General features: G+C 45.0%; 1 protein-coding gene across 1 annotated transcript in view; it reads left to right on the top strand.

Moving 5' to 3' along the window:
* The first annotated feature begins 12,204 nt into the window (after positions 1–12,204).
* The window catches only part of ITIH5 (inter-alpha-trypsin inhibitor heavy chain 5), a 104,558-nt gene continuing 89,848 nt past the window's right edge, over positions 12,205–26,914 (top strand). Inside the window, exons 1-2 of the mRNA XM_005564592.5 lie at positions 12,205–12,368; positions 24,111–24,155. Of these exons, the coding sequence (XP_005564649.3) occupies positions 12,279–12,368; positions 24,111–24,155 (135 nt within the window). The 5' untranslated portion in view covers positions 12,205–12,278. The remainder of the gene's footprint in view (positions 12,369–24,110; positions 24,156–26,914) is intronic.

Raw genomic sequence — 26,914 nt, 5'->3', positions numbered from 1 at the left:
GTTCATGCCCTTTTCCCGCTTTTAAATGAGGTTATTTGGTTTTTGCTTGTTATACTGTTTAAGTTCCTTATAGATTTGAGATATTAGACCGTTGTCAGATGCACAGTTTGTGAATATTCCCTCTCATTCTGTAGATTGTCCGTTTCCTCTGTTGATAGTTTCTTTTGCTGTGTGGAAGCTCTTTAGTTTAACCAGGTCCCAATGTCAATTTTTGTTTTCACTGAATTGCTTCTGAGGACTTCGTCATAAATTCTTTGACAATGCTGATGTCCAGAATAATATTCCCTAGGTTTTCTTCTAGGATTTTAATAGTTTTTGGTCTTACATTTAAGTCTTTAATCCATCTAGAGTTAATTTTTGTATATGGTGAAAGGTAAGGGGCCAGTTTCAATCTTCTGCATGTGACTGGAAAGTTATCCCAACACCATTTGTTAAATAGGGAGTTTTTTTCTCACTGCTTGTTTTTATCAACTCTGTCGAAGATCAGGCAGTTTTAGGTGCATGGCTTTATCTCTGTGGGGGGGTGTAGTTCTATGCAATCTTATCACATGTGTAGTTTTGTGTATCTAACGCCACAGTCAAGCAACATTTCATCATCTCAGAGATCTCCTTCATGCAAATAACCCTTGATAGCTCCACCAATCCTCCCTCCCTTCCCCCTCCCTGACAAACACTACTCTTATTTCTATAATTTTGTCATTTCAAGGGTGGTGTACAAATGGAATCCCACAGTAGATAACCTTCTGGGACTGGCTTTTTCTTTTCTTTTCTCTTTTTTTTATTTTTATTTTTTTTGTTGGAGTCTGGCTCTGTTACCCAGGCTGGAGTGCAGTGGTTCAATCTTTGGCTCACTGCAACATCCACCTACCGGGTTCAAGCAATTCTCCTGCCTCAGCCTCCTGAGTAGCTTGGATTACAGGCGCCTGCCACCACACCCAGCTAATTTTTGTATTTTTAGTAGAGATGGGGTTTCACCATATTGGCCAGGCTGGTCTCTTGGCCAGGCTGGTCTTGAACTCCTGACCTCGTGATCCACCCACCTCGGCCTCCCAAAGTGCTAGGATTACAGGCATGAGCCACCACGCCCAGCGGATTGGCTTTTTCACTCAGCATAATGCTCTTGAGATGCATTCAAGTTGCCACACACATCGATGGTTTGTTCTTTTTTAATGCTGTGTAGTAGTCCACGGGCTCAATGTACCCAGTTTGTTTAACCATTTACCTACTGAAGAACATTTCAGTCCTTTCAAATTTGGGACTATTACAAATAAAGCTCCTATAAATATTTATGAACAGGAGAGGTACGTTGTCTCACACCTGTAATCCAGTACTTTGGGAGGCCAAGGTGGGAGGACTCCTTGAGTCCAGGAGTTGGAGACCAGCCTGGGCAACAGAGGGAGACCTCATCTCTACAAATAACAAAAAGTTATCTGGGCATGGTGACATGCGCCTGTGGTCCCAGCTACTTGGGAGGCTAAGGCAGGAGGATTACTTGAACCTTGGAGGTCAAGGCTGCAGTGAACTGTGATTGCACCACTGCACTCCAGCCTGGGCAACGCAGAGCAAGACCTTGTCTCAGAAAAAAAAAAAAAAAAAAAAAAATTATGTACAAGTTTTTATGTAGACATGTTTTTATTTCTCTGGGATAAATGCCTAGGATTAGGATACCTGGGTCATATGGTATGCATATGTTGAATTTTTAGGATTTTTGTTTTCCTTAAAGAAGCTGCCCAACTATTTTCCAAAATGGCTGTGCCATTTTACATTTCCACCCTCAATTCTGAGAGATCCAACTTTTGGTACCCTTGCCAGCTTTTGCTATTGTCACTGCTTTTTGTTTTAGTGATTCTAACAGGTGTGTACTGATATTTTTACTGCTGTTTGAATTTGCATTTCCCTAACAGCTAATAAGATTCACCATCTTTTCATGTCTTTATTTGCCATCTGCCTATCCCCTCTGGTGAAATATCTATTTATGTCTGTTGCCTATTTACTAATCAGATTGTTTATTTACAGTTGAATTTAGAGGTTTTTTTTTTTTTTTTTTTTTTTTTTGATGGAGTTTTGCTCTTTTTGCCCAGGCTGGAGTGCAATGGCATGATCTCAGCTCACTGTAACCTCCACCTCCCGATTTCAAGTGATTCTCCTGCCTCAGTCTCCCAAGTAGTTGGGATTACAGGTGCACGCCACCATGCCTGTCTACATTTTTTTTAATTTTAATTTTTTTAGTAGAGACAGGGTTTCACCATGTTGGCCAGGCCAGTCTCGAACTCCTGACCTCATGTGATCCGCCCGTCTTGACCTCCCAAGGTGCTGGGATTACAGGCTTGAGCCACCGCGCCTGGCCTAGAGAGTTCTTTATAGTTTCTAGATGGGAATCTTTTGTTAGATACATGGTTGGCAAATATTTTCTTCTGGTTTGTAGCTTAAGTTTTCATCCTTTCAGCAGGGACTTTTATAAGCAAAAGTTTTAGATTTTGGTGAAGTCCAATTTATTGATTGTTTTCTTCCATAGATTGTGCTTTTGGTGTCATGTCTATGGACTCTACAACAAGCCCTCACTCCTGATGGAGAGGGAAGGAGCCCAGGTTCCCCTAGGTGACCAAGGAGGTGGGAAGTGATATAGAAAATCAGCCATCCTAGAGAGGTCCTGCAGGTGGGAGAAGAGGTCTTGGGTGGACAGGGATAATCCTTATAACCGGTGGCCAGATGGGCACTTGTGCCGCTGTGTGGAGTCCAGCACAGAGGCAGACATGGTTCTAAACCAGATGTGATGGTGCCCAGACCAGCCTGGACGGATCGTATTGGCCAGCTCAGCCTTCTATAACAAAACTCCACAGGCCAGTGGCTTAAATAATAGATATTTATGGCTCACAGTTTTGGAGGCTGAAAGTCCAAGATCAAGGCCCCAGCTAATTTTGTTACTGGTGAGGGCTCTCTTCCAGGCTGGCAGACGGCAACCTTCTCTCAGTGGTGGGGGAATGGGGGAGGGAACAAAGGGAGACAGAGACAGAGAGAGTGAGAATGACAGAGAAAGTGTGCAGACAAGAGAGGCTGAGAGAGAGAGAGAGAGAAAGAGAGAGAGAGAGAGAAATGAGTTCTTTGGTTCTCTCTTCCTCTTCTTATTAGGATGCTCATCCTATCATGAGGTCTCCATCCTCCTGACCTCATCTAAGCCTAATCACCTCCCCAGAGCCCCACCTCCTAACACCATCGCAGTGGGGGTTAGAGCTTCAACCCAGGAATTTGGGGAGGACACAAACATTAAGTCCATAACACAGGTGATCACAAGACCAGTGGCTCCTCCCTCACCCACACCCTATTCCCTGATGACTTCATGGAACTTAGAACCAACTCCATGGATAGGTGGGAAGGCGAGGAACCCTGAATTGTTTAAGAAAGTAACACTCTGATTTTTGAGAAAACCCATATTGATGGTTTATCATGCATTGGGCAAGAATAAATTTTGTTCTGTTCAAGGGAATGGGAACTCAGTATGGAGACAGCTCTGACATGTAGGGGAAAAAGGATTACATATTTTGTTCAACATGTTTCTTCCTGGGAGATGCAAACCTGCCACATGTATGGCAGCGAAAAGAAGCTTTCCTCCCTGCCAGCCGGGCAGCCTGCCCATCAGTACCACCTAAAGCACCCGATGATGCCTCATTGTTAGGGTTTGGTATCTCTCAGCATCAACCACAAAACCAGCACTGCCTGACGTTAGCCAAAACCCTTCCAAAGACACGCCTATGGCTTTCGGCAAAAACTCTCTGGAGATTCCCCAACATCTGTCTGAAACACATCTGGCAACTCTTCAGGGAGAAAACACACCCTGGGGATTAGCTTTATGTTTTTCTGGCTTCTCTGTCTTCATGCCTTGGAGTAAAGGAAAGCACGAGGGTGGGGGACTAGCATGGGGTGTGGAGACAGGTGGAACTGAAGCTCCATCTAATTCCATAGTGTTAGCACATCCTCTGTTCTATCCCCGGTCTTCTGTGATCCCAGGTTAAAGCCCAGAAAACTAGGATGCAACTTGTTGCTCTGGCATCTTCCCCAAAGAAAATAAAAAGAATTCTTGAGTTTGGACTAAGATTTTTTTTTTTTTTTTTCAGTATTTAAGTATTTCTGTAGAAAGAAATCATTGCTCAGCTGATAAATATTTCTTCAGAACTGTTGGCCTGGCACTGAATTACACATTAATTCAGAACAGCAAAGATGAACCCAAGCGCTGGCTTTGTGTGTGTGTGTGTGTGGGGGTGCACTTTTAGGAAATAAGACAAAATTAATGCTAATTGTGCCTTCTGATAACTTCAGGAATACAATAAATATATTAGTACATATTATGAACCTTAAATTTTTTCAAGGGAAAACTATTTTTAGTGTGTTTGGAGGATGGTTGTACCAGTTTTTAAGAGCAGATTTTTCAAAACGGGGAGAACCTTGAAGAGGCGAGGGTTTGAGATAGAGAAATAGAGACGAGGAAGGGGAAATGCATGGATTGGAACTTGCTTCTTCTGCCACAGAGAATTCAAGACCATGGGAATCCAGCACTCTAAGAAAAGATTGAGCATCAATATAGTATTATATCTAGTGTCTAAAATTCAGTTACTTTTTTCCAGTTTTCATAATTATAATTCCCTCAAAATGAATAAATAAAAAAGAGGGATGATTGTGTCCTAACATGTTTTTGGCAATGGAGGAGCCAATATTCTGCTGCTCTTTAAAAATACTCCCCTTTAGAGAGGTATACACTTGGTCCAAGGTCTTGTATCCAGTCAATGCCTTTGCAGACTGATGCTACAGGAATTTCAAAGGAAATCCCAACATGAAAAGCATACTAAGTAAACTAAGTCTAAGTGTACCATACTAACTAAGTTTCCTTTATTCATTCAACAAACATTTCCCAAGCTCAGGTACATGCCGAATGTGGACAAAGCACACAAAAGTGAAAAGAAGATAGCTAGGCGTATTGGCTCATGCCTGTAATCCCAGCACTTTGGGAGGCCGAGGCGGGTGGATCATGAGGTCACGAGATCGAGACCATCCTGGCTAACATAGTGAAACCCTGTCTCTACTAAAAATACAAAAATTAGCTGGGCTTGGTGGTAGGTGCCTGTAGTCCCAGCTACTGGGGAGGCTGAGGCAGGAGAATCACTTGAACCCAGCAGGTGGAGATGCAGTGAGCCGAGATCATGCCACTGCACTCCAGCCTGGGCGATGCAGCCAGACTCCGTCTCAAAAAAAAAAAAAAAAAAAAGGAAGAAGAAGAAGACAGAGCCCTCTGCTGGGTCTTGGTTTAGTGAGAGAGAGACACACAAACAAACAGCTGGGTGCTCTATTGGAGGCATGAGTGGCATTTATCAACCTGATGAGATCTGGGAGACCCCTGATGGAGGAGGTGACATTTGCAGGGTGGGGTGGGAGGTAGAGGCAGACATTCCAGAAAAGAGAAGAATCCATGCAAAACAAGGGGCAAGAAGGAATGGGGGTGCTGAGGAAACCAGAAGGAGTTGAGCATGGCTGGCGTTTGTGTGTGTGTGTGTGTGTGTGTGTGTGTGCGCGCGCGTGCACGCAAATGAGCCCAGGAGGGGAAGCTAGAAGAGGAGAGTGCAGTTCCTTCCCACCGTGAGCCACTGAGTTTTGTATCTACCCAGCAAACCCAGGAGAGATAAAGTCTTCAATAAGAGAGACCTGAGGGGTCAGCTGTTCTCCTCCTCCTCCTCCTCCGCCTCCTCCTCCTCCTCTTCCTCCTCTTTCTCCTCTTTCTCCTCTTCTTCCTCCTCGTCCTCCTCCTCCTCTTCTTTTGGCTGTAGTTTTAAATTAATTTATTAACCCTGAGTATGTAGTACATTCACTATGGTCAAAAATAAAGAATCAAATATTTAAAAAATACCGTAAATGTATAATGCAGTAACAAAACAAAACCCATCCCTTCCTGAGATCAAATCTGTCCTGTTCGCATCCTCTTACCACCCCGTCCCCACAAATACTTTGCTTCATGGTTCATGTTTCCTAGAATTGCTTTACGCAAAACATGCAAGCAAATATGATTATGCTTTCTTATTTTCTTTCTTTCTTACACTAAAGGCAGCCTGCACTTTGCTCTTTCTTCCCTAATTGCATGATACTGGCTATCTTTCTGTAGCAAGACATAGAAGCTTTCCTCATTCTTTCATACAGCTTCACAGTATCACATTGTATCTAATCAGACTTCAGAGTACCAAACTGTATCTAATCAGACTTCGTAGTATCACGTTGTATCTAACCAGACTCTTGTTAATGAACTTTTTGGGTTGTTTCCAATCTCTGGACATTACTAACGAGTTCATGCTGTAATGTGTAATCTCGTACCTACACCTTTCTGTACGTGAGCAGGTTCGTTCATATGATAAATTCTCCAAAGTGGGTTTGGTAGATCAAACAGTAGATGCACGTGCAGTTTTGATGAGATCACTGCCAGAGGCTAGAGTTCCTTTGGCATTTCATGTTAGGCATATCACATAATCGTATAGAGCTCTTGACGTATATGACTCTGGACAGGTGTCACAGTCTGGATGAATACTGGATAGAGAGCCAACAGCACTGATGTCATTGGAAAAGTACTCGTGTTCAACTCCTCACTTTATAGTATTGGCAGTGGCAACCAGCATGGGGAACAGAAATAGTAATAATTGTTATAAGTTGCATGTGTATGCTACTACATCTGTGGGATGTGTTAGCAGGATTTCTACATTATCAAGAACGTTATTCTTTTCTTTCTTTCCTGCTTTCTTTTCCTTCCTTCCTTACCTTCCTCCCCCTTTCTCTCTTTGTCTTTCTTTCCCTCCCTTTCCCCCTCCCCTCCCCTTCCTTCCTTTCTTCCTTCCTTCCTTCCCCCTTCCCTCCTTTCTGCTTTCCTTCCCTCTCTCTCTTTCTTTCCCTCCCTCCCTCCCTTCCTTTTTTCTTTTCTTCCCTCCCTCCTTCTCTCTTTCTTTCTCTTTCCATCCCTCCCTCTTTCCCCCCTCCTTCCTTCCTTCTTTCCTTCCTTCCTTCCTTTTTTTCTTTCCTGACGGCGGTCTTGCTATGTTGCTCAGGCTGGTTTCAAACTCCTGGTCTCAAGTGATCCTCCTGCCTCAGCCTCCTGAGTAGCTAGGATTACAGGAATGAGCCACCATGCCCAGCTAAGCAGGTTTTCCACTGTCTTCCTGAGATCTTGGTTTACCATCCCCTTCCCAATATACATACCTCCCATGGGGACATATATTTTTCACTCTCCACCCCACAGGCTCACAGTGAGGCAGTGTTATCAATATTGTTATTGATGAAGGAGTAACAAAAACCTTAGAGCACAACAAAGGACAATTCTTTAAAGTAAGAAGTTGGTGGGGCATCGTGGCTCACACATGTAATCCCAGTACTTTGGGAGGCTGAGGTGGGCGGATCACCTGAGCTCAGGAGTTTGAGACCAGCCTGGGGAACATGGTGAAACCCCATCTCTACTAAAAATACAAAAATTAGCCGGGCATGGTTGAGGCTGAGGTGGGAGAATAGGTGGGAGAATTGCTTGACCCCGTGAAGCAGAGTTTGCAGTGAGCTGAGATCGCACAACTGCATTCCAGCCTGGGAGACAGAGATCTTGTCTCCAAAAAAAAAAAAAAAGAAAGAAAGAAATACCACATGATGACTTCAGTTTTCTCCTTCCATAAGCAGATGGAGAAAATGGGGTCAGGAATCTGCACTGGCTGGCAGATTTGTGTTTGGGATCACTGTGTTACACTTTCCCATTTTTCAGCCCCCACCCCCCAACAAATTCCACAGGCAACTGCCCAGACTTGAACCTCAGAATTTTATATTGTTCTTTCCCCAATGTCAAAGCCTTTTCCACTCGTGTTCCCCCTCCTTCTCTGTCTCCTTGAAGTTTTCTCTTCTCCACTTGGCTTTCAAAATCAAATTCATGCAAATATTAACTTCCACGTCCTTCATGAAGCCTTCCAGACCACAACTACAATCACAATCTTGTCCCTTCTCCTCTTAGAAAATCACTATCGAGTTCCAATTTTGTCCATTTTGTTAGCTCCATCTTCATATCTAAATGGTAACTTCTTCAAGGTCATGGACTCTGTCTAAAACTTGTCATGTCATACACAACTAGCACAGGGTAACATAATGGCAGATATACATTTTTTCATTCATTCGTCAAACATACAGCACGTCTACTCTATTCCAGGCCATGTGTCAGAGCCTGAGGATGTCAAAACAAGAATGACATATCCTTGACCATGAAGAAATCAGAGTCTAATTTGGGTCTCAAATCTGCAAGCCAATAATTAAAACATGGTAAGTGTTACATTTTGTGAACAGTTGATGAGTTCAGCAATCACCAATCATAAATTTGAAAACTGCATTCCCTATTTCTTCCTTCACAAATCTCTGTGGACAAAACTCAGTGCTTGGTGAAGCAGATGAAAAGTGGGTATAACTAGACTCCTGACAGGCCGTAACTGGGCTTCTGAGAAATCATCAAGTCAAAGTCAAAAGGAACCCATTTCCTCCCTAGTAGTCCCTTCTAATCAAGACGGAAAAAAAAAAAAAAAAAAAAAAGGCAAGGTTGTAAAAAACTGTAGCCATTCTACATAGTTGTCAGGGGGCCAAGAGAAACACACAAGGCCATATAAGTAGATAAAAAAGGAGCAGACCAAGGATGGGGAGAAAGAGCTGGCCCAGAATAGAACAGTGGCCTTACAGAGGCTCAGAAGGGAGGATGGGAGAGGGAGAGGAGGTGGAGACCGAAGGACTGGGTGGTGGCTTGACTCTAACCATAGCTGGATTTAGGAGCTATGGGGTGTCAGGATGTAAAATCAAGGGAGAGGTTTAAAAGAAAACAAATATGCAGCCTGCTTTCAACTCTTTAATCTCTTTAAGTCATGGTTGTTTTGACCATGATTTTGGGCCCATCCGTTGGTAGTCTCCAGTAGGAGACCAGGATAAAGGGATAAAGCTCAGAAGTGTGATTCGACGATTCCAGAATACTTTGGCCCATCGTTCAGTTACTTGTGGGAATCATTTCCTAGAAGTGGCGTGGACAGAGCAGCATCTCTGGCCCAGGAGAAACAGCTCCTATTCATTTTTGGACTCTGAATTCCTTGTCACTGAGCTCTGCATCTAGATCCTGTCTGTGAACACCAGAGTCCTTCCCTGTGATGTGTCACTCATGGCACATGGTCCCAGTGAATGAATTGAGCTAGACATCCTGCAGGGTCTTTTCTAGCTTTGAGATTTTATGTGTTCAGTAACCAGAAATTCAGCTCCTCCTGGAGGTAATATGAGAAACGTGGAATCAAAGGACAAATGTATAATAAGGACACCTTGGCCCTTATTTATAAGGCTGATATAAATCACTGCCTTTGCTTGTTGGCAATCTTGGAAAACTTTCACTAGGTCTTATTTTTATCACACCTACCTAGATTTTAAAGATCATCATACAGATACACAAGTGTCACACAGAATACTGAACTATTACAGCTTGAAAATAATAGGAAGTTCAGAAACTCTAACAAGTCATACAGCTAGGTAGTGGTCAAGTTTGCACTCTAGCCCAGCCCCACCTCCCTGGCACAGCCTGGCTCTACCTTCCACACTCATTCCTCCCATCTACTAATCTCATTCATCAAAAGGCCGTTAAGTGCTAACAATATATTTAGCACAGTACTAGAAGTTGGGGGAGATGCTTGTCCTCAAAGAACTGATCCAATTGGAGAAACTGGCTTTTTATTAAACAAACAACACATTAGCACTACAGTCTAGGGTAGAATCAGAGGGTCCTCCCAGATGAAGAAAATAAAACTCACTTTTCTTAACGTTAGACTGCTGTAAAACCCAGTTAGTATGAATTTGGAAAAAAAAAAAAAAAAAGAGAGAGATCAGCTATAAAGGCAAAAATAGTTTAATATGGGCCCTTTCAACATTTCAAGAGAAAGGGATGGTAGGGCAGGAAAGATGATGGAGTCTGTTCTGTTGCAATCATGGATTGAAATAATGGCAGCTGTATGGTTCCCCACTGCAAATAACCTGGCTTTGTCCATTCAACTTCCGGTTCACAAATAGTTACTTTCCTCTCCTGGGAAAAATAACCAGCTACAGTTGTTTCCTATTGGTTGCATGCTGACTAGTGGTTAGGCTACTAAAGGATTAACTGCTGATGACAATAATTTTCCTTCCATTTATTTCACAGTAGCAAGGTGTTTGTTTTTAACCTCTCCTAATTTGTTAAACAAACAGCATTTCAACAAGAATAAATGTTTTCGAGGGTCTCACCACAAACTAACCTACCCACTGTTTTTATTTTTCATGTTTTTTTTTCTAGTTATGTCCATTCATATGTATTTCTACCTAATTGCAATCATACTGTTGATACGATTTGGTGATGTGATTTTCTCTTTAGATCACACTATCAACATTCTCCATGTTTCTGGAGACGTCGCAATGATTATTTAACGGCCCCATAGTTATCCTACATGGAATAATATTCTCTATTCCATGGTTCGAAGTTAGCCACTTCCCTGTTTTTGGTCCTTAAGGTCTGTCACTCACCTCATCCATTTAGATGAAAGTGTCACAGAGACATAAAAAACATCCTTTGCAAGATGAAATGAACAAGTAGCCCCAACTGCAATGTGTATCACCAGATGATAAAGACGCACTCAGCCTATAGAAGGCCAGGTGTAGACGACTTGTGGATAAGAATTCCTCCAAAGGCAGGATGGAAGTATCACCAATAGTTTGTAACTAAGATACATAATGGCACTCACTTTCATGATTAATAACCAGAAACTCAAAAATACTACACGCTGCCAAGACACTTCCCTAGTCTCGTCTTTTTCTCCTTAGTCCAGAACATAAAGGCCGGCAGCCTTGTCAGTCCCTCCTGCGCTAGACTGCAGGGAGCATCGTTTGTCCTGCCTGCTAAGCGTCCGTGGCCAGTGCAGACGGGACGATCTGCCGGCTTCAGGCTGGCAGGTGCGGGGTGGGCTGTGTGCTGAGGGCCAGGCTGGCCTTCCCGCGTCCTCTGGCGACAGAAATTAAGCAAGTCCACAAAGAAACATCTTGCACCTTGAGGGAGAGGAAGAAAGAGTTGCGGGGCGGGGGAGGCAAGAAACGGAGTAGGAGGCTCGACAGAGGAGACTGGTCCTTAGCAAAGTGTCACAGCCGCAGGATGGGAGGGTGTGTGTGTGTGGGGGGGTCTGTGGGGACAGCACAGGTGGCCCCTGCTGTGCGCGGCGAGGCAGGCTTGGAGTGCCTTCTTTCCGAACAGAGCGAGCCCGGCGTTGGGGGCTGGGGAGGCGCGGCCTCTGGTGGGACTGAGGCAGGGAAGGCGGCGCCCGGGGCGGGGTGGGGGCTAGGGAGGCGGGGCCCGGTGTGGGGGCGCTCAGGGAGGCGGGGACGGGTTTAAGGGGGTGGCGGTAGGTGGGGTGCGGGAAGTTGGCCTCGGTGGGGACGCGGACAGGAGAAGTGGGGCCGGGACGGGGGAGGTGGGGGGAAATGGGGGCATGGAGAGGCGGGGCTTGGGGTTGGGGACCTGAGGAAACTGGGTCCTGACCGGGGCCCAGGGAGGCGAGGCCCGGGCCAGGTGGGGGTCCAGGGAGGCAGGGTCCGGTCAGCGGGCGGGAAATGAGGGGCCTGGATTGGGAATGGGCGTGGAGAAGGCGGGGCCCGGATTAGAGGGGCGGGGAGGTGGGGTCTGGGCTGGGGGTGGGGGAGTTGAGTCCAGGAGGGGACCGCGGGGTGGGCGGGGTCCGGACTGGGACCGGGGAACGCGGGGTCCAGGAGGGGACCGCGGGGTGGGCGGGGTCCGGGCTGGGACCGGGGTAGGCGGGGTCCAGGAGGGGACCGCGGGGTGGGCGGGGTCCGGACTGGGACCGGGGTGGGCGGGGTCCAGGAGGGGACCGCGGGGTGGGCGGGGTCCGGGCTGGGACCGGGGAAGGCGGGGTCCAGGAGGGGACCGCGGGGTGGGCGGGGTCCGGACTGAGACCGGGGTGGGCGGGGTCCAGGAGGGGACCGCGGGGTGGGCGGGGTCCGGGCTGGGACCGGGGTGGGCGGGGTCCAGGAGGGGACTGCGGGGTGGGCGGGGTCCGGACTGGGACTGGGGTAGGCGGGGTCCAGGAGGGGACCGCGGGGTGGGCGGGGTCCGGGCTGGGACCGTGGGGTGGGCGGCCCCGAGCGCGTCCCGCAGTGGCAGGAGCCCTGGGCGCTGCAAAGCGCGTCCCGCCGGGTCCCCGAGCGTCCCGCGCCCTCGCCCCGCCATGCTCCTGCTGCTGGGGCTGTGCCTGGGGCTGTCCCTGTGTGTGGGGTCGCAGGAAGAGGCGCAGAGCTGGGGCCACTCTACGGAGCAAGTAAGTGGAGCCGCCGGGAGCCGGGGCCCGGGCGCGGCCGCCCCCTTCCCTCCGCCGCCCCGGCCTTGGGGCTTCTGCCCGGGCCCCCTTCGACCGCAGCCCAGGCCCCCACCGGAGGCCCAGGGGTCCCCTCTGTGGGTCACTTGTGGGTCACCTCTGTGTGAGCCGCGGTGCCTGATCTGGCCTGAGGCTTCCTGCAGAACTGTGCCCGGGACGTGTCCTGCGGAGCCGCGTTTTTCTTCTTGGCTCCTGTTCATTGTGCAGATTTCTGTTCGTCGTTAATTTCTGAGGCAGCTCCAAAAGTTATTATAATTACAGGGTTTTTTCCTTACCACGCGTGGGGGGCGTCTGCTGTTATCATTATTCCGGGTTGATCCAGGGAGAAAGGCAATCTGAGAGGAGTTCTAGCCTCCTGGAAGCCTCAGCTTTTCCCATCTGAAAACGGGGAGAACACGACTTTCCCATTTAGTGACTACCGGTGGTTTAGCATTTAAAGGTGGCCAGCACCGAGAACCAAAGCGTCTGAGTTCCTTGAGTTGCTGGTCTGTGCGTTTGTCAGGATTTGTGTTTTAAATGTCTTGACCTCACAGGCGAATAAAACCTGCAAATATGAAATGTCAATAAAATGATGAATAGACAGGCAATTTGTCTTTAAAAAGTATGAAACGGGTTCACACAAATAGCATTGAGAGCTAATGCGCAACATGACTCTGTCATAAAGTAGAAGTGCTGTTCACACACATGCCATTTAAATATTTAAGCCGTTTAGCTTCCAGCGTGTTCGTGCACGGTGGGAGGAAGATACAAGTAGGCGGACCTTTTCTCCCTTTTCCAGGCCCTGTTTTGAAGAGCAGTTTTGAAGACCAACTGCCTAAACGTGAAGATGGTTATCTTCATGCTCTCTGTCTTGTGAATGTGCTTAACAGTAAAGTGGTAGTAATGATGCTTCCCTCTAGGGAGGGAATAGCTAATGAAAATCCCAGGAGGCATCCTAGTGGTGTTGGAAAAGTGCAGGCTTTCGATGCAAAGAGACAGGCTGGGCTCTACTTAGTTGTGTGTTCTGGGCAAGACCTTTAATCTCTCAGAGCCTTCATGTCCTTGTTGGTCAGGGCAGGGAATGCAGCTCTTTTTGAGCAAACTTGCAAGGACTCCGCTAGTTTGTGTTGAGCACCTGGTATACAGTGGGCACTCAATAACTGGGAGATATTTTAGTAGATGGCTGAAGGCATGGGCTTGGTGCCAGGATGTCTGGGACCACTTGATTCTTGATCCTGTCACTTATCAGCTCTGGGACCCTGGGCAATGTCCTTTCGGCCTTACATTCCTCTTCTGTGAAATGTGGAGAAATGATAGGGTTGTGAGGACTGAATGAATTATGACACCCCAGTGCTTAAAACGTTGTCAGCACTTAATGCTGGCCATGGTCTTAGACTCCTGCTGAAGTGCTGAGTGAAGGAATTTAGGGTAAAGATCTTGAAACTTTGTTGGGGGCGTGGAGACAGGAGAGCGTGGGATGGACTGAAACAAAGATTCTGTGTCTAAACTAGGAAGACCGTTTAAACTCTAACATCTACAAGCCCAAGTAGGCTTCACAGTCTCTGGGCTTTCCGTCATAGAAAAACATGGCTTGGACGTATTTTAGTGATTTCATGCTGTCTTCAACCCAGCACAATATCTATTTATCTTAAAAATAACTAAATCAGGAAAAAAATCCAAGGTAGAAAATTCTATGAACTTGCAATTTTACCTTTTATCCCTAATCCATTCTTTTTTATATTTAGTTTTTGTGATATAGGGTTTGAGGGCATGGGCTTTGGCACCAGATTTCTGGGTTCAAATCTTGGGTCTGCACTGACTGAGGAGTCACTTAACATTTGCAAGCCTCTATCTCTGTATGGGGACGATGCAATTACTTAGTTAGGATTTTGAAAGGTGAGACAATTAATATACTTAAATCTTAGAACAGAACCTGAGAATGTAATGAATGCTCTATTCTCAATCATTATGGTCTTTAAAATTGTATGTAAACTTAATTTTTAAAATGTAAGTCTATGCAAATCTTATGCAAATTTTAATATAGCTGAATATGACTATTAACTTGCATTGTAGTTATTTGTCATTCACCTGTAATTGGAAATATACCAGTAACACCTTAGATTCAAGTTCCTTCACCTCTCACCCTCCACCCCATCTGTAGACAATGGGTATTCAGTCACCCGTAGTGGAATGACTCCTAAAAGCAATGGTTTTCACCCTTCGGGGGGAAAAAGTCACTTGGGGTGTTCGTTAAACATTCAGCTTCCTGAGTTCCACTTCCATTGGTTTAGATCCATTAGGTTTGGGATGGGACGCAGATGATTCTGATGCAGGTGGTCCATGGACCACACTTTTTTTTTTTTTTTTTGAGACAGAATCTTGCTGTGTCACCCAGGCTGGAGTGCAGTGGAGGGCTCTCTGCTCTCTGCAACCTCTGGCTCCCGGAGTCAAGTGATTCTCATGCCTCAACCTCCCAAGCAGTTGGGATTACAGGTGTACTCCACCATGCCTGGCTAATTTTTGTATTTTTAATAGAGACGAGGTTTCATCACGTTGACCAGGCTGGTCTTAAACTCCTGAGCTCAAATGATCTGCCTGCCCTGGCCTCTCAAAGTGCTGGTATTACAGGCATAAGCCATTGTGCCCAGCCGCACACTTTGAACAGTAGTATTTTTAAAGGATATTTTGGGAAATTAGTATTTAAAAGAAAGTCCCTTGTATAAAAACTGTCTGCTACAGAGTCATCTGTTTTGTTAGCTGACATTTATATAGTGTCTTTAAATAAAGATAGTGTTATATTCCCATTATTATCAAAGCAGTTTTAGATTGACAAAATAGCAAAAGCCACCAGTTATTGAGTATCTGTAATGTCCCAGTGTCTCCGGGAGTTTGCTAGGAGCTTTATGTGAAAATAATAAGAGGCAATAATGTTTTCTAGTTGAGCACTCCATGTGGTGCCAGACTGCCTGGGTTCTAATCTGGCCCTCATCACTTACAGGCTGTGTGTACCTGGGCAAGTCACTTAACCTCTCTGGGCCTCAGTTTCATCATCTGCGAGACAGAATTGTTAATAATTCCTACTGCATAGGCAGGGGTGGATCTAGGCTTTGGGAGGAGAGTAAAGTACACAATTTGCAGGACCCTCTTGAAGGAAAAAAGTATCAAATTATGACTACAAAATTAGGTGCTAAAAGGACCATTCATTTAGAATAATAAAGAAAGCACAACAAATTATACATTTTGACAATCTGACAGGCACCACAAATACCACTCATTTTTAGAGGCTTGCACAAGTGAGGGGTCCTGGAGGTTATGTTTTATTAGCATCTAAATAATAATTACATTTTTATAAAAATAACACACTTCTGCTTTTATGGTTGTTTGAGGATTAAATGAGCTAATTCAGGCAAAGCATTTGCATATAGTAAACACTTAGGTAATATTAGCTGCATTTACTATTATGCACAGCCTAGTTAAGTCTCTGACTACCGCTGTAACGTCTCAATGTACTTATTTGACAAAGGACAACCAGGAAGTCCTTTCTGAGAAGTGACAACCTACTATGTGCAAAGCCTGGATTGGAGTGCAGGTGTGCCGAACACCAAAGCTGGTGCTCTCAGCAAATCCTTCAAAGAGCAAGCCACGTTCACTTTTATAATTTAGTTGAACTTGTTTAAATGTGATTTATATTTGTAGCTCATGGCACAGAGGTGGGGTGCAAAACATGCTAGTTGTAATTCAAACATCTATTGTGGTGATACATTTCTCATTCCCTGAATTGGACATTTCCAGATTTTTAATTTCTTATAAATTCTCACTCAGAAGCAAATCTTTGCATTTTTTGGGGGGGAAAAAAAAGCAACAAAAATCAAGACAGCTATTTTTTTTTAACTCTTTAAAAAACAAAGCCAGTGAAAGATTTTGTAAGCTTCAGGCCACTCAATAATGCCTCCCTTATGTGCAGGGCTGGATTGTTGAAATGAGTTTGTAGGGCAGAGTGCGGAAGGAGTATGCTGTGGGAGAAAGTCCAGAGATTTGGTCACTCCCAAAGCAGCCATTTGCCATTTCTTGAGGGCGGAAAGGAAGGGTGGGGAAGTCCTGAGAACTGGATGATGAGCTGTGTGTGACTTGGTGTTCGTAACTAGCACTTTCCCCAGTCCTTGGATGCTCAAATATAAGGAGATCTCGCTCATCATGTCCTCAGGGTCGCTGCTGGGAATGCCAGGCAGGTGTTTCTGGATGTGAGGAACAGTAGAATAGGTCGATTTAGGAAGATGGGGGCCAGAGGATGAAGACCTGAGGATTTTTTTGGGAGGAGGGTTCCAAACCACTCATTATTTTCCCACAAGCAACATCCAGTTCCCTAATTTTTCTTCTCTCTCTCTCTCTCTCTTTTTTTTTTTTGAGACGGAGTCTCACTCTGTCACCCAGGCTGGAGTGCGGTGGCGCAATCTCTGCTCACTGCAAGCTCCGCCGCCTCCCGGGTTCACGCCATTCTCTTGCCTCAGCCTCCCTAGAAGCTGGGACTACAGGCGCCCGCCACCATGCCCAGCTAATTTTTTTTGTATTTTTAGTAGAGACGGGATTTCACTGTGTTCGCCAGGATGGTCTCGATCTCCTGACCTCGTGATCCACCCTCCTCGGCCTCCCAAAGTGCTGGGATTACAGGCGTGAGCCACCACGCCCGGCCTCTTTTTTTTTTTTTTTTTTTTTTTTTTTAAGACAGTCTCACTTTGTTGCCCGGGCTGGAGTGCAGTGGTGTGATCTCGGCTCACTGCAACCTCTGCCTCCTGGGTTCAAGTGATTCTCCTGCCTCAGCCTCCCAAGTAGCTGGGACTCCACGCATGCACCACCACGCCTGAATAATTTTTGTATTTTTGTAGAGACGGGGTTTTACCATGTTGGCCAGGTTGGTCTCGAACTCCTGATCTCAGATGATCGGCCTGCCTTGACCTCCCAAAGTGCTGAGTTTACAGGCATGAGCCACCACGCCCGGCTCCTGATATTTTATAGGTAAAGAAAACAAGCAGGGTGACTTGTCTAATGGCAGTTGCTTTTAAAAAATTTTAATCGGGCGGGCACAGTGGTTCACACCTGTAATCCCAGCAGTTTGGGAGGTTGAGGTGGGCAGATGGCTTGAGCCCAGGAGTTCAAGACCAGCCTGGACAACATGGTTGAAACCCCACATCTATTAAAAATACAAAAACATGGTGGTGTGCACTTGGGAGGCTGAGGTGGGAAGATCACCTGAGCCTGGGTAGTCAAGGCTGCAGTGAGCCATGATCACACCACTGCACTCCAGCCTGGGTGGTGTGAGTGGAAACTCTGTCTCAAAAAAAACTTAAAAAAAATCTTCCTGGAAATTGGAATTTTAGCTGGAATATCAAGTTTCTTCTTCCATTACAAGGTGATAGGCACCCCAAATTGCAAATGGTTAATAGCTAAACAACTGACAGCAACATTACTTTCAAGGAAGAAAAATTTTGGGTGAGTGATATAGAATTACCCAAACAGGAATATTCTCAGACTGACTGTTCTCAGCCCACATGATAAATGGCATCTCAGTGACTTTCCAACATCTAGCCCTTGGTTCTGTTCCAGGTCCTATAGCAGATCTCTAAGGTAATTGGCTCTTCAGTTTCTCGGTTTTGGTCTCAGCATTTCAGAATGCCCTCAGAAGAATGGGGCCAGGTGGTGGATAAATTCCTCGTACAGATCCCTCTAGGAACTCGTGACTTCAGTCAGTTGAAGGTGTTTGGCTGAAGCTGGCCTCCGTGTAATGGCTCTTGAATCCATTATGGCAGCAGTCCCCAACCTTTTTAGCACCGGGGACCGGTTTCGTGGAAAACAAGTTTTCCATGGACTGGGGGTGGGAGGGATGGTTTTAGGATGAAATTGTTCCGCCTAAAATCATCAGGCATTAGGAAGAATCTCATAAGGAGCACGCAACCTAGATCCCTTGCATGCACAGTTCACATTAGGGTTTGCCTCCTATGAGAATTTAGTGCCTGAAGCATTAGGAGGCAGAGCTGAGGCGGTAATGCGGGCTCGCCCACTGCTCACCTGCTCTGTGGCCCGATTCTAATGGGCCACCAGCCAGCACCTGTCCACACCCCCGGGGATGCGTGTGTTATTGGACCTAGAGTCACAGATACAATGTTACAGCTCAAAAGGAAGAGTGGATGATGTGAACCTTGCCTTTACGTCTCTCTTTAAGTCAGCTGGGTCATTAAAGCATCCATACCAAAGGTGGAGTGTCTATACTCAAGAATTAGGTTTAGTTTCTCTCCTCCTGCCTCCCATTCTTTCCCATGGATGGACTCTTGAGATGACTCAAGTACCTATCTCTCTTCCTCCCTCAGTCATGATCTGATGCTCTGATGGATTCTGGGACGAAGAACAGAACCTCTGTCAGTCAAATTATAAACACTTAAGCAGCACTGGCAGGTTTCTTTTTTCCACCTATAGTTGCACTAATTGATAACGGGGTTGGTTTGGAGCTTCCACCCTCCACAGCTCTGTTGATGTTACTGCCACATGCTTGTGCCAAGGAAGCCTTTACTTCACCTTCTGTTTCCTGGTGGTGACGTTGCTGGGTCCATTTGTGGTAGAGGCAGGTGCAGGTCTATGAAGCTGATTTTCTGAGGATTGTTCCTGTGTTGAATCTGATTCTCTTTAACGTTCTTCTTCCTTTTCATCCCACTCCAAGACACATCTCCACAGCTAAGCTCTAGCCCTGTCTCCTTCATAAATCCCTCCATGGACACTCAAGAGCATAGTGATCTCTTCTTTCATCTATTTCTTTTGTAACTTATAAAACTTACTTCGTCTGTGGTGCTTTTGTGAGTATATATATTTTTGAAAATTAGATAGATGGTCCCTGGTGGCAGAGATGGTGGCTTACGTTTTTCTTAATAAATGTTGTAGTCTGGATAGCTTCTGTTCTGATGCTGGAGAAATAACCACAGCTGGGTAGCACCATCTCTTAAGTCCGTGATTTGGGGCCTTCAGGAAGTCAGTGGAAGCTCTAAGATGACTATTTACGGTAGTTTTGCCCTGAAGCTGGGAGTCAGTTACTTTTCTGTACCCAGACTCCACCCCTAGTTTCTTAAAAGGCACCGGGAAAACACTCAAACAATAAAAAGGATCGGGAATTCTTAACTGAAAACAATGATGATATTAATGTCATTTGCATTTCCAATCCTAGCTTGCACCAGCAACACATGTGTACTGGGAAGTTTTGATTCTGGGTCAAGCTGAGTTGAAACTTGGACTGAAGTGTGGCCATAGTGATACCCTGAGACATCAGATAGTCGTCTCAAAAATGAAAAGCCACCTTCTCTTGTTCTCCTTGAAGCATGCTTATTTTCTTGGAAAACTTATTTTACAAAAGAGAAAACTTCAAAGAAAATACTTTAGATCAATCAGGGAACTTAATACCTGAGAGGGGCTGGGCTTTCCTTCTGACCATAGTTATTTTAAGTGGTCCCCAGGCTCTTCCACAATTTAGGGAGGGAAGGGCCAGAGACGATCCTATAGGACTGATAAAGAACTTGCCCAGGGTCCCTATGATGGCCTTCCTTTCACAGTTTCTTGTACATCTCACCTCATTTTATTTTATTAATTAATTTACTTTTACTTTTTATTTATTTATTTTTTTGAGATGGACTCTCACACATTGTCGCCCAGGCTGGAGTGCAGTGGCATGATCTCGGCTCACTGCAACCTCCACCTCCTGGGTTCAAACAATTATCCTGCCTCAGCCTCCTGAGTAGCTGGGACTACAGGCGTGCGCCACCACGCCCAGCTAATTTTTGTCTTTTTAAAGCAGAGATGTAGTTTCGCCATGTTGGCCAGGTTGGTTTTGAACTCCTGAATTCAGGTGATCCACTCGCCTCAGGCTCCCAGAGTGCTGGGATTACAGGCATGAGCCACCGCGCCCAGCCTCACCTCATTTTAGAATTCCAAAATCAATATACTCCTAGGAAGTGTTTGGTTTGTAAACCAAGAATAAAATTTGAAGACCCGACGACCATCTGGATGGACTTCCTCCTCTAGGCCAGGGCCCTCTAAGTTTAACCTGAAAGACTGGTTCAGACCAACATGGGAAGTGGGGGTCTGGGAAGTGGGGGTTCGACATGCCTCCTCGTACCCCGCCAGCATGAACATCAACACAGACCTTAAGTCTGATAAGAAACATTCACAGTCGACTCTCTCTGAAGCCTGCTACCTGGGGGCTTCATCGGCATGATAAAATTTTGGTCTCCACAATCTCTTCTTATAACCCAGAGATTCCTTTCTATTGATAATAACTCTTCCAACCAATTGCCAATCAGAAAACTTTTACATCTAAGTATAACCTGGAAGCCCCCACCACCTTCAAGATGTCCCGCCTTTCTGGACTGAACCAATGTATATCTTACATGTATTTGATTGATGTCTCATGTCTCTCTAAAATGTATAAAACCAAGCAGCTGCACCCCGACAGCTTGGGCATGTATTCTCGGGATCTTCTGAGGGCTGTGTCATGGGCTGTGGTCACTGCTATTTGGATCAGAAAAAATCTCTTCAAATATTTTACAGAGTTTGACTCTTTCATTGATAGGTTCTTACTTGGAGTCAGGGTGGATGTCAGCCTAAATCCTGTACTATTTTTCTCCATCTCATGTTCTATTGAATAGTAGACTCTATAATGGCTTAGAATGGCAACTTACAATGTATGTATATTTTTGGGTGGGGAGATAAAGCAGGGAATGAGGTTAAAAGAGTTTCTCTTGGCCGGGCGCGGTGGCTCAAGCCTGTAATCCCAGCACTTTGGGAGGCCGAGGCGGGTGGATCACGAGGTCAGGAGATCGAGACCATCCTGGCTAACACAATGAAACCCCGTCTCCACTAAAAATACAAAAAAATTAGCCGGGCATGGTGGCGGCGCCTGTAGTCCCAGCTACTCGGGAGGCTGAGGCAGGAGAATGGCGGGAACCCGGGAGGCGGAGCTTGCAGTGAGCCGAGATCGCGCCACTGCACTCCAGCCTGGGCGAGAGAGCCAGACTCCACCTCAAAAAAAAAAAAAAAAAAAAAAAAAAAGAGTTTCTCTTATACGTTTAGTCTTCAAGATGGAAATATCTGCATTTTGTTAAGACTTGAGGTAATACAGAAAAGTTTAAAGAACAAGATGTCAATCAAAGGTAACAGCCATTGATTAGCACTTTGATGCACATTCTATGCATAAAAACACTTACACTTAACAAAAATGGGATCGTGTTACATATAGTGTTTTGTTACCTGATTTCGTCACTTAAAATTGTGTCAGGAACATCTCTCTCAGAATAGACTAGGTTATGCTGTGGTACCCAACAATCCCCAATTCTCAGTGTCTTAAATAACAAACTCTACGTCTTGCTTATACACCTTGTCCATCTTGGGTCAGCAGTGGAGCAGCTCTGCACCTGTTGGTCACTGTGAACTTGGGCTTCATGGAGCAGCCATTACCCCAAACATTACTAATTACTGTGCTGAAGAAAAGGCAGTTCTGGAACGCTGAACATTAACTTAATGCTTGGCTCAGAAGGGACTAAAGTTACTTACATTCATAACTTATTGGCCAGAACTAGTCACATGACACTATCTAGCCACAAGGACTAATTCCTCTGGCAGAGAGCTAGGAAGATATTTGGAGAACAACATTGAAGTCCAGTAAAGTGAATGTTGATTCATGTTAATAAATGTAGGTGCAGGTCCTTATTTTCAGTAGCTGTGTGGTCATTAATCAATGTATCATAGTCTACTTAACCACATTTTCAGGGCATTTTAGGCTATTTGTAATTATGAGCAATTGTTTTAGAAGTTGCCAAGAATTTTCTTTTGTGTTCGTTTCTTTTTTCTATCAGTATTTTCCTCCCTTATGATGCTTTTCTGTAAGTAGAATTTATAAATTAAAAGATTGCATACTGGTGGGAATGCAGAATGTTACAGCCACTTTGGAAAACAGTTTGACAGTGTCGTAAAAAGTTAAACTTGGCTGGGCACGGTGGCTCATGCCTGTAATTCCAGCACTTTGGGAGGCAGAGGCGGGCAGATCACGAGGTCAGAAATCCAGACCATCCTGGCCAACATGGTGACACTCCGTCTCTACTAAAACACAAAAATAAAATTAGCCGTGTGTGGTGGTGCGCATCTGTAGTCCAGCTACTCAGGAGGCTAAGGCAGGGGAATTGCTTGAACCTGGGAGGCAGAGATTGCAGTGAGCCAAGATGGTGTCACTGCACTCCAGCCTGGGCAACAGAGCAAGACTCCGTCTCAAAAAAAAGAAAAAAGAAAAAAAAAAAAAAAAAAAAGACCGGGCACGGTGGCTCACACCTGTAATCCCAGCACTTTGGGAGCCCGAGGCAGGCGAATCACAAGGTCAAGAATTTGAGACCAGCCTGGCCAACATGGTGAAACCCCATCTCTACTAAAAATACAAAAAATTAGTGGGGCATGGTGGCAGGCACCTGTAATCCCAGCTATATGGGAAGCTGAGATAGGAGAATTGCTTGAACCTGGGAGGCGGAGGTTGCAGTGAGCCAAGACTGTGCCATAGCACTCCAGCCTGGGCAACAGAGGGAGACTCTGTCTCAAAAAACAAACAAAAAACATAGACATGAAGTCTAGGCATATTTCTTACGTTTTTGATCTACATTGTAAAACTGCTCTCCAGAAAGGAAGGAAAACTTATTACTCCCAGCAATATTAGTTTACACTTCTATTAGTTAATGAGATTTGCCATGAGTGACGTCCATATAACCAGCTAAGACCTTTAAATTAGTCCAGAGGGGCTAGTTAATTAATTATTAATGAGTTTTTAAAAATATAATTTTTGGCTGGGCACAGTGGCTCATGCCTGTAATCTCAGCACTTTGAGAGGCTGAGGTAAGAAGTTCGCTTGAACCCAGGAGTTTGAGACCAGCCTGTGCAACATAGCGAGACCCTGTCTCTACAAAAAATACAAAAGTGAGCCCGACATGGTGGCTCATGCCTGCAGTCCCAGCTGCTTGGAGCCGGGGGATGGCTTGAGCCAGGGAGGTTGGGACTGCAGTGAGCTATGATCGCATCACCGCACTCCAACTTGAGCTGTAGAGAGAGGCCATGTCAAAAAAAAAAAAAAAAAAAAGATGATTTTTATCACTTTCCCACATCCCTCCCCTGCATGCGGAAGAATATAAGAAATCATCCAGAAAAGACACAATGAAGAAAATTCAAGATAAGTTCAGTTTTGCTTCCAGAGTTTCCTGGAGTTTTAAGTTGAATAGTGAGCCCATTGGAATTAAGACTGAATACCTGTACTTATTGTAATAGACACAGTAGCAAAGAGTTTAACTTGAAGCCCCAAATAAAATGAAACAGAATACAAATACTCAATCTTTTTGTTCCTGTCATTTCATCCATCTCCTCTTACAGAGAGAAGAATGAGGTGACGAGGTAGAGTGATGTTATGGATTAAGAGTCAGCCAGATCTGACAGGGCTGAATTCTAATTCTGGCCTGGAAACAAACTCCCTGAAAAAAGTCAAAACTGCTTTTCAGGATAGATAGGGCTTTTGGTGAATTTGAATAGATTTTAACCCCCTTGTATAACTCATGTAAGAATGACCTCACAATCATATTTCATGTCTCTTCTCTTTTTTTTTTTTTTTAAATCACCTTTTTAACAGTCTCTTCTCTTTTATAGGATGGACTCAGGGTCCCGAGGCAAGTCAGACTGTTGCAGAGGCTGGTAGGTATATTCATGGTGCATCTTGAAAGCCCATTCCCTCATCCTTCTATTTATTTTGAACCAGGTATCCACTTTGCGTGCAGATCCTCCAAAACATATAAAGCTGCTTGTAGAAAAATTCTGAGATGAAGCAGCATAGCTGACTCTTTTATAAGGCTTTCTTTAAGGGGATTTTTTTTTCTTTTTTCTGGAAGGAGACCTGATTATTTCGGTAGGACTATAAACACAAAGGTCTTTGCAGGCTTATTTTTTTAAAGCCTAAATATAACTTTTATTTATTTTTATGACATCCTTACCCAGGAAATAAGAGCTTTGTTGTGAAGTAAACAACTAAAGCAACCAAAGAATTCACATTTGTAGGCTAAAGCATCACGTGATGAAAGTTGGACAGGCTCTCAATGCATGCTGGAGGCTAAGAGATTGGGACTTGGGCAAAGGGTCAGTAACTCTAAGAGCTTATTTGAAACGACCTCAGTTCTTCCTTACTACTGTGCATGGAGCGAAATATCAAAATGTAGAGACATGCCTTTAGACTCTGCTGAGGCATTTATCCTAGCCCTCCCTGCACCTGGCTGGTGTTTGAGTGAATTCAGATTTCTTGTCATTACCAATATCACGATCATGACCATCCTTGTTTGGATTGAGATTTTGGATTTAAAAAATTTTTTTTTTGCTTGGCTTTCTTATCTCCTTTCCTTCTTCTGATCCTCCCAATCTTGCCTCCTGTTACCCCAAATTCATTAGCCTAGTATTCCTTCTTTCACGTTTTCTCCATGTTCACATAATCCTAGACAATCATATATGTACATAAACATGTCAAGAATTGTTAAGGGGCTGAGATTAAAGCTACTTACAAGCTAATAAGCTAGTTTGTTACCATTTCATGGATGCCAGCAGAAAACAGGAGACTCCTGGATCAGAGACAAAGGACAATTTATTACTCACAGTAACAGCAATAGTCAAAGCATGTGTGCCATTGTCCCAGCCCAGTTCCCAGAAGGTGATGGAGATGGCCAGATGACATCTGCCATGCAGTTGGTTCGCATTGTGTGAAAGGAGCCCTTAACTTAGGGAACTTGACTCTTTAATAATGAGCACTAAGCCTGCCTGGGCTTTGCTCCTGGAGGGAGATATTTGCTTTATTATTCTGCACATTAAGCCAATCTGTCTTCTTCCCTGAAGGGGGAACCTGTCTTCTGAGGCTGTTCACTATACGTTTGTAAAGGTGGTTCCCAGCAAAGGCAGCTAGAGTCTCTGTTTGCAAATTGTGCAGAAACACCAGAGATTCATGGAGAATAGCCTCCCAGCAATATGTACATACGTGTAAATTGTAAGCATACCGATAATTGAGGTGATGACAAGTACCACTGAGAAACAGAATGCAGCAGGGGAACCCGAGGTACATTTGCACACGGGAAACCTCTGATCATTGCTCTAAAACCATGGGTGCATGTGACAGCTCATGCCGACCGAATGCTCACAGAGTCTCACTCTTGTCGCCCAGGCTGGAGTGCAGTGGCGTGATCTCGGCTCACGGCAACCTCTGCCTCCTGGATTCAAGAGATCCTCCTGCCTCAGTCTCCTGAGTAGCTGGGATTACAACCATGCGCCACCACACTTGGCTAATTTTTGTATTTTTAGTAGAGACGGGGTTTCACCATGTTGGCCAGGCTGGTCTCGAACTCCTGACCTCAGATGATCCCCCTGCCTTGGCCTCTCAAAGTGCTGGGATTACAGGCGTGAGCCACTGTGTCTGCTCCTCAATTACTCTTATAACAAGTACTTGAGGCATTTTACAGATGAGAAAACGGAGTCAGAGAGAGTGAGTAACTTTCCCAAGATGACACAGCTGGGAAGAGGTGGTAGAGCCAAGATCTGAGTGCAGTTCAGTGTCTGAGTCCATGCTCTTAACTAATACACCAAATGGGCCTCTCAGTTGTATGTATTTAAATCTGTATTTATATTTATATGTATTATAATTTACTAAACATTCTGCTACTGATGAACTCTCAATTTTATTTCCAGGTTTTTTCACCCTGTATACAATGCTTCAAAAAACACTTTCATTTCTTCTTTTATGCGGGTACTTTTAATTGTATGACTTTTATTTTCAATAGGAGGATTACTGATTCAAAGTGCATATACATTTTAAATTTTACCGGGCTCAGTGGCTCACGCCTGTAATCTCAGCAGTTTGGGAGGCCGAGGGGGGTGAATCACCTGAGGTCTGCAGTTTGGTACCAGCCTGGCTAACATGGTGAAACCCCGTCTCTACTAAAAAATACACAAATGTGCCAAATGTGGTAGCGCATGCCTGTAATCTCAGATACTCGGGAGGCTGAGGCAGGAGGATTGCTTGAACCAGGGAGGCGTAGGTTGCAGTGAGTTGAGATCGCGCCACTGCACTCCAGCTTGGGCAACAGAGCAAGACTCTGTCTCAAAAACAACCTTTTTTTTCTTTTTTGATAGATGTCAGATTAATTTTTGAATACAATTACTCTTAACACTATCTGTATTCATACCATATCTATCAGCAATGATGAATACACACATTTCTGTAAGCAATCGATATAATTACTCTTTTTTTTTTTTTTTTTGAGATGGAGTCTTGCTCTGCCACCCAGGCTGGAGTGCAGTGGTGCGATCTTGGCTCACTGCAAGCTCTGCCTCCCAGGTTCATGCCATTCTCTTGCTTCAGCCTCCTGAGTAGTTGGGACTACAGGTGCCTACCACCACGCCTGGCTAATTTTTTGTGTTTT

The sequence above is a fragment of the Macaca fascicularis genome, chromosome 9, assembly GCF_037993035.2.
Source record: "Macaca fascicularis isolate 582-1 chromosome 9, T2T-MFA8v1.1".
NCBI classification, from domain to species: Eukaryota; Metazoa; Chordata; class Mammalia; order Primates; family Cercopithecidae; genus Macaca; species Macaca fascicularis.
The sequence above is the reverse complement of the archived record's forward strand: the minus strand, read 5'-3'. Positions and strand labels throughout refer to the sequence as shown.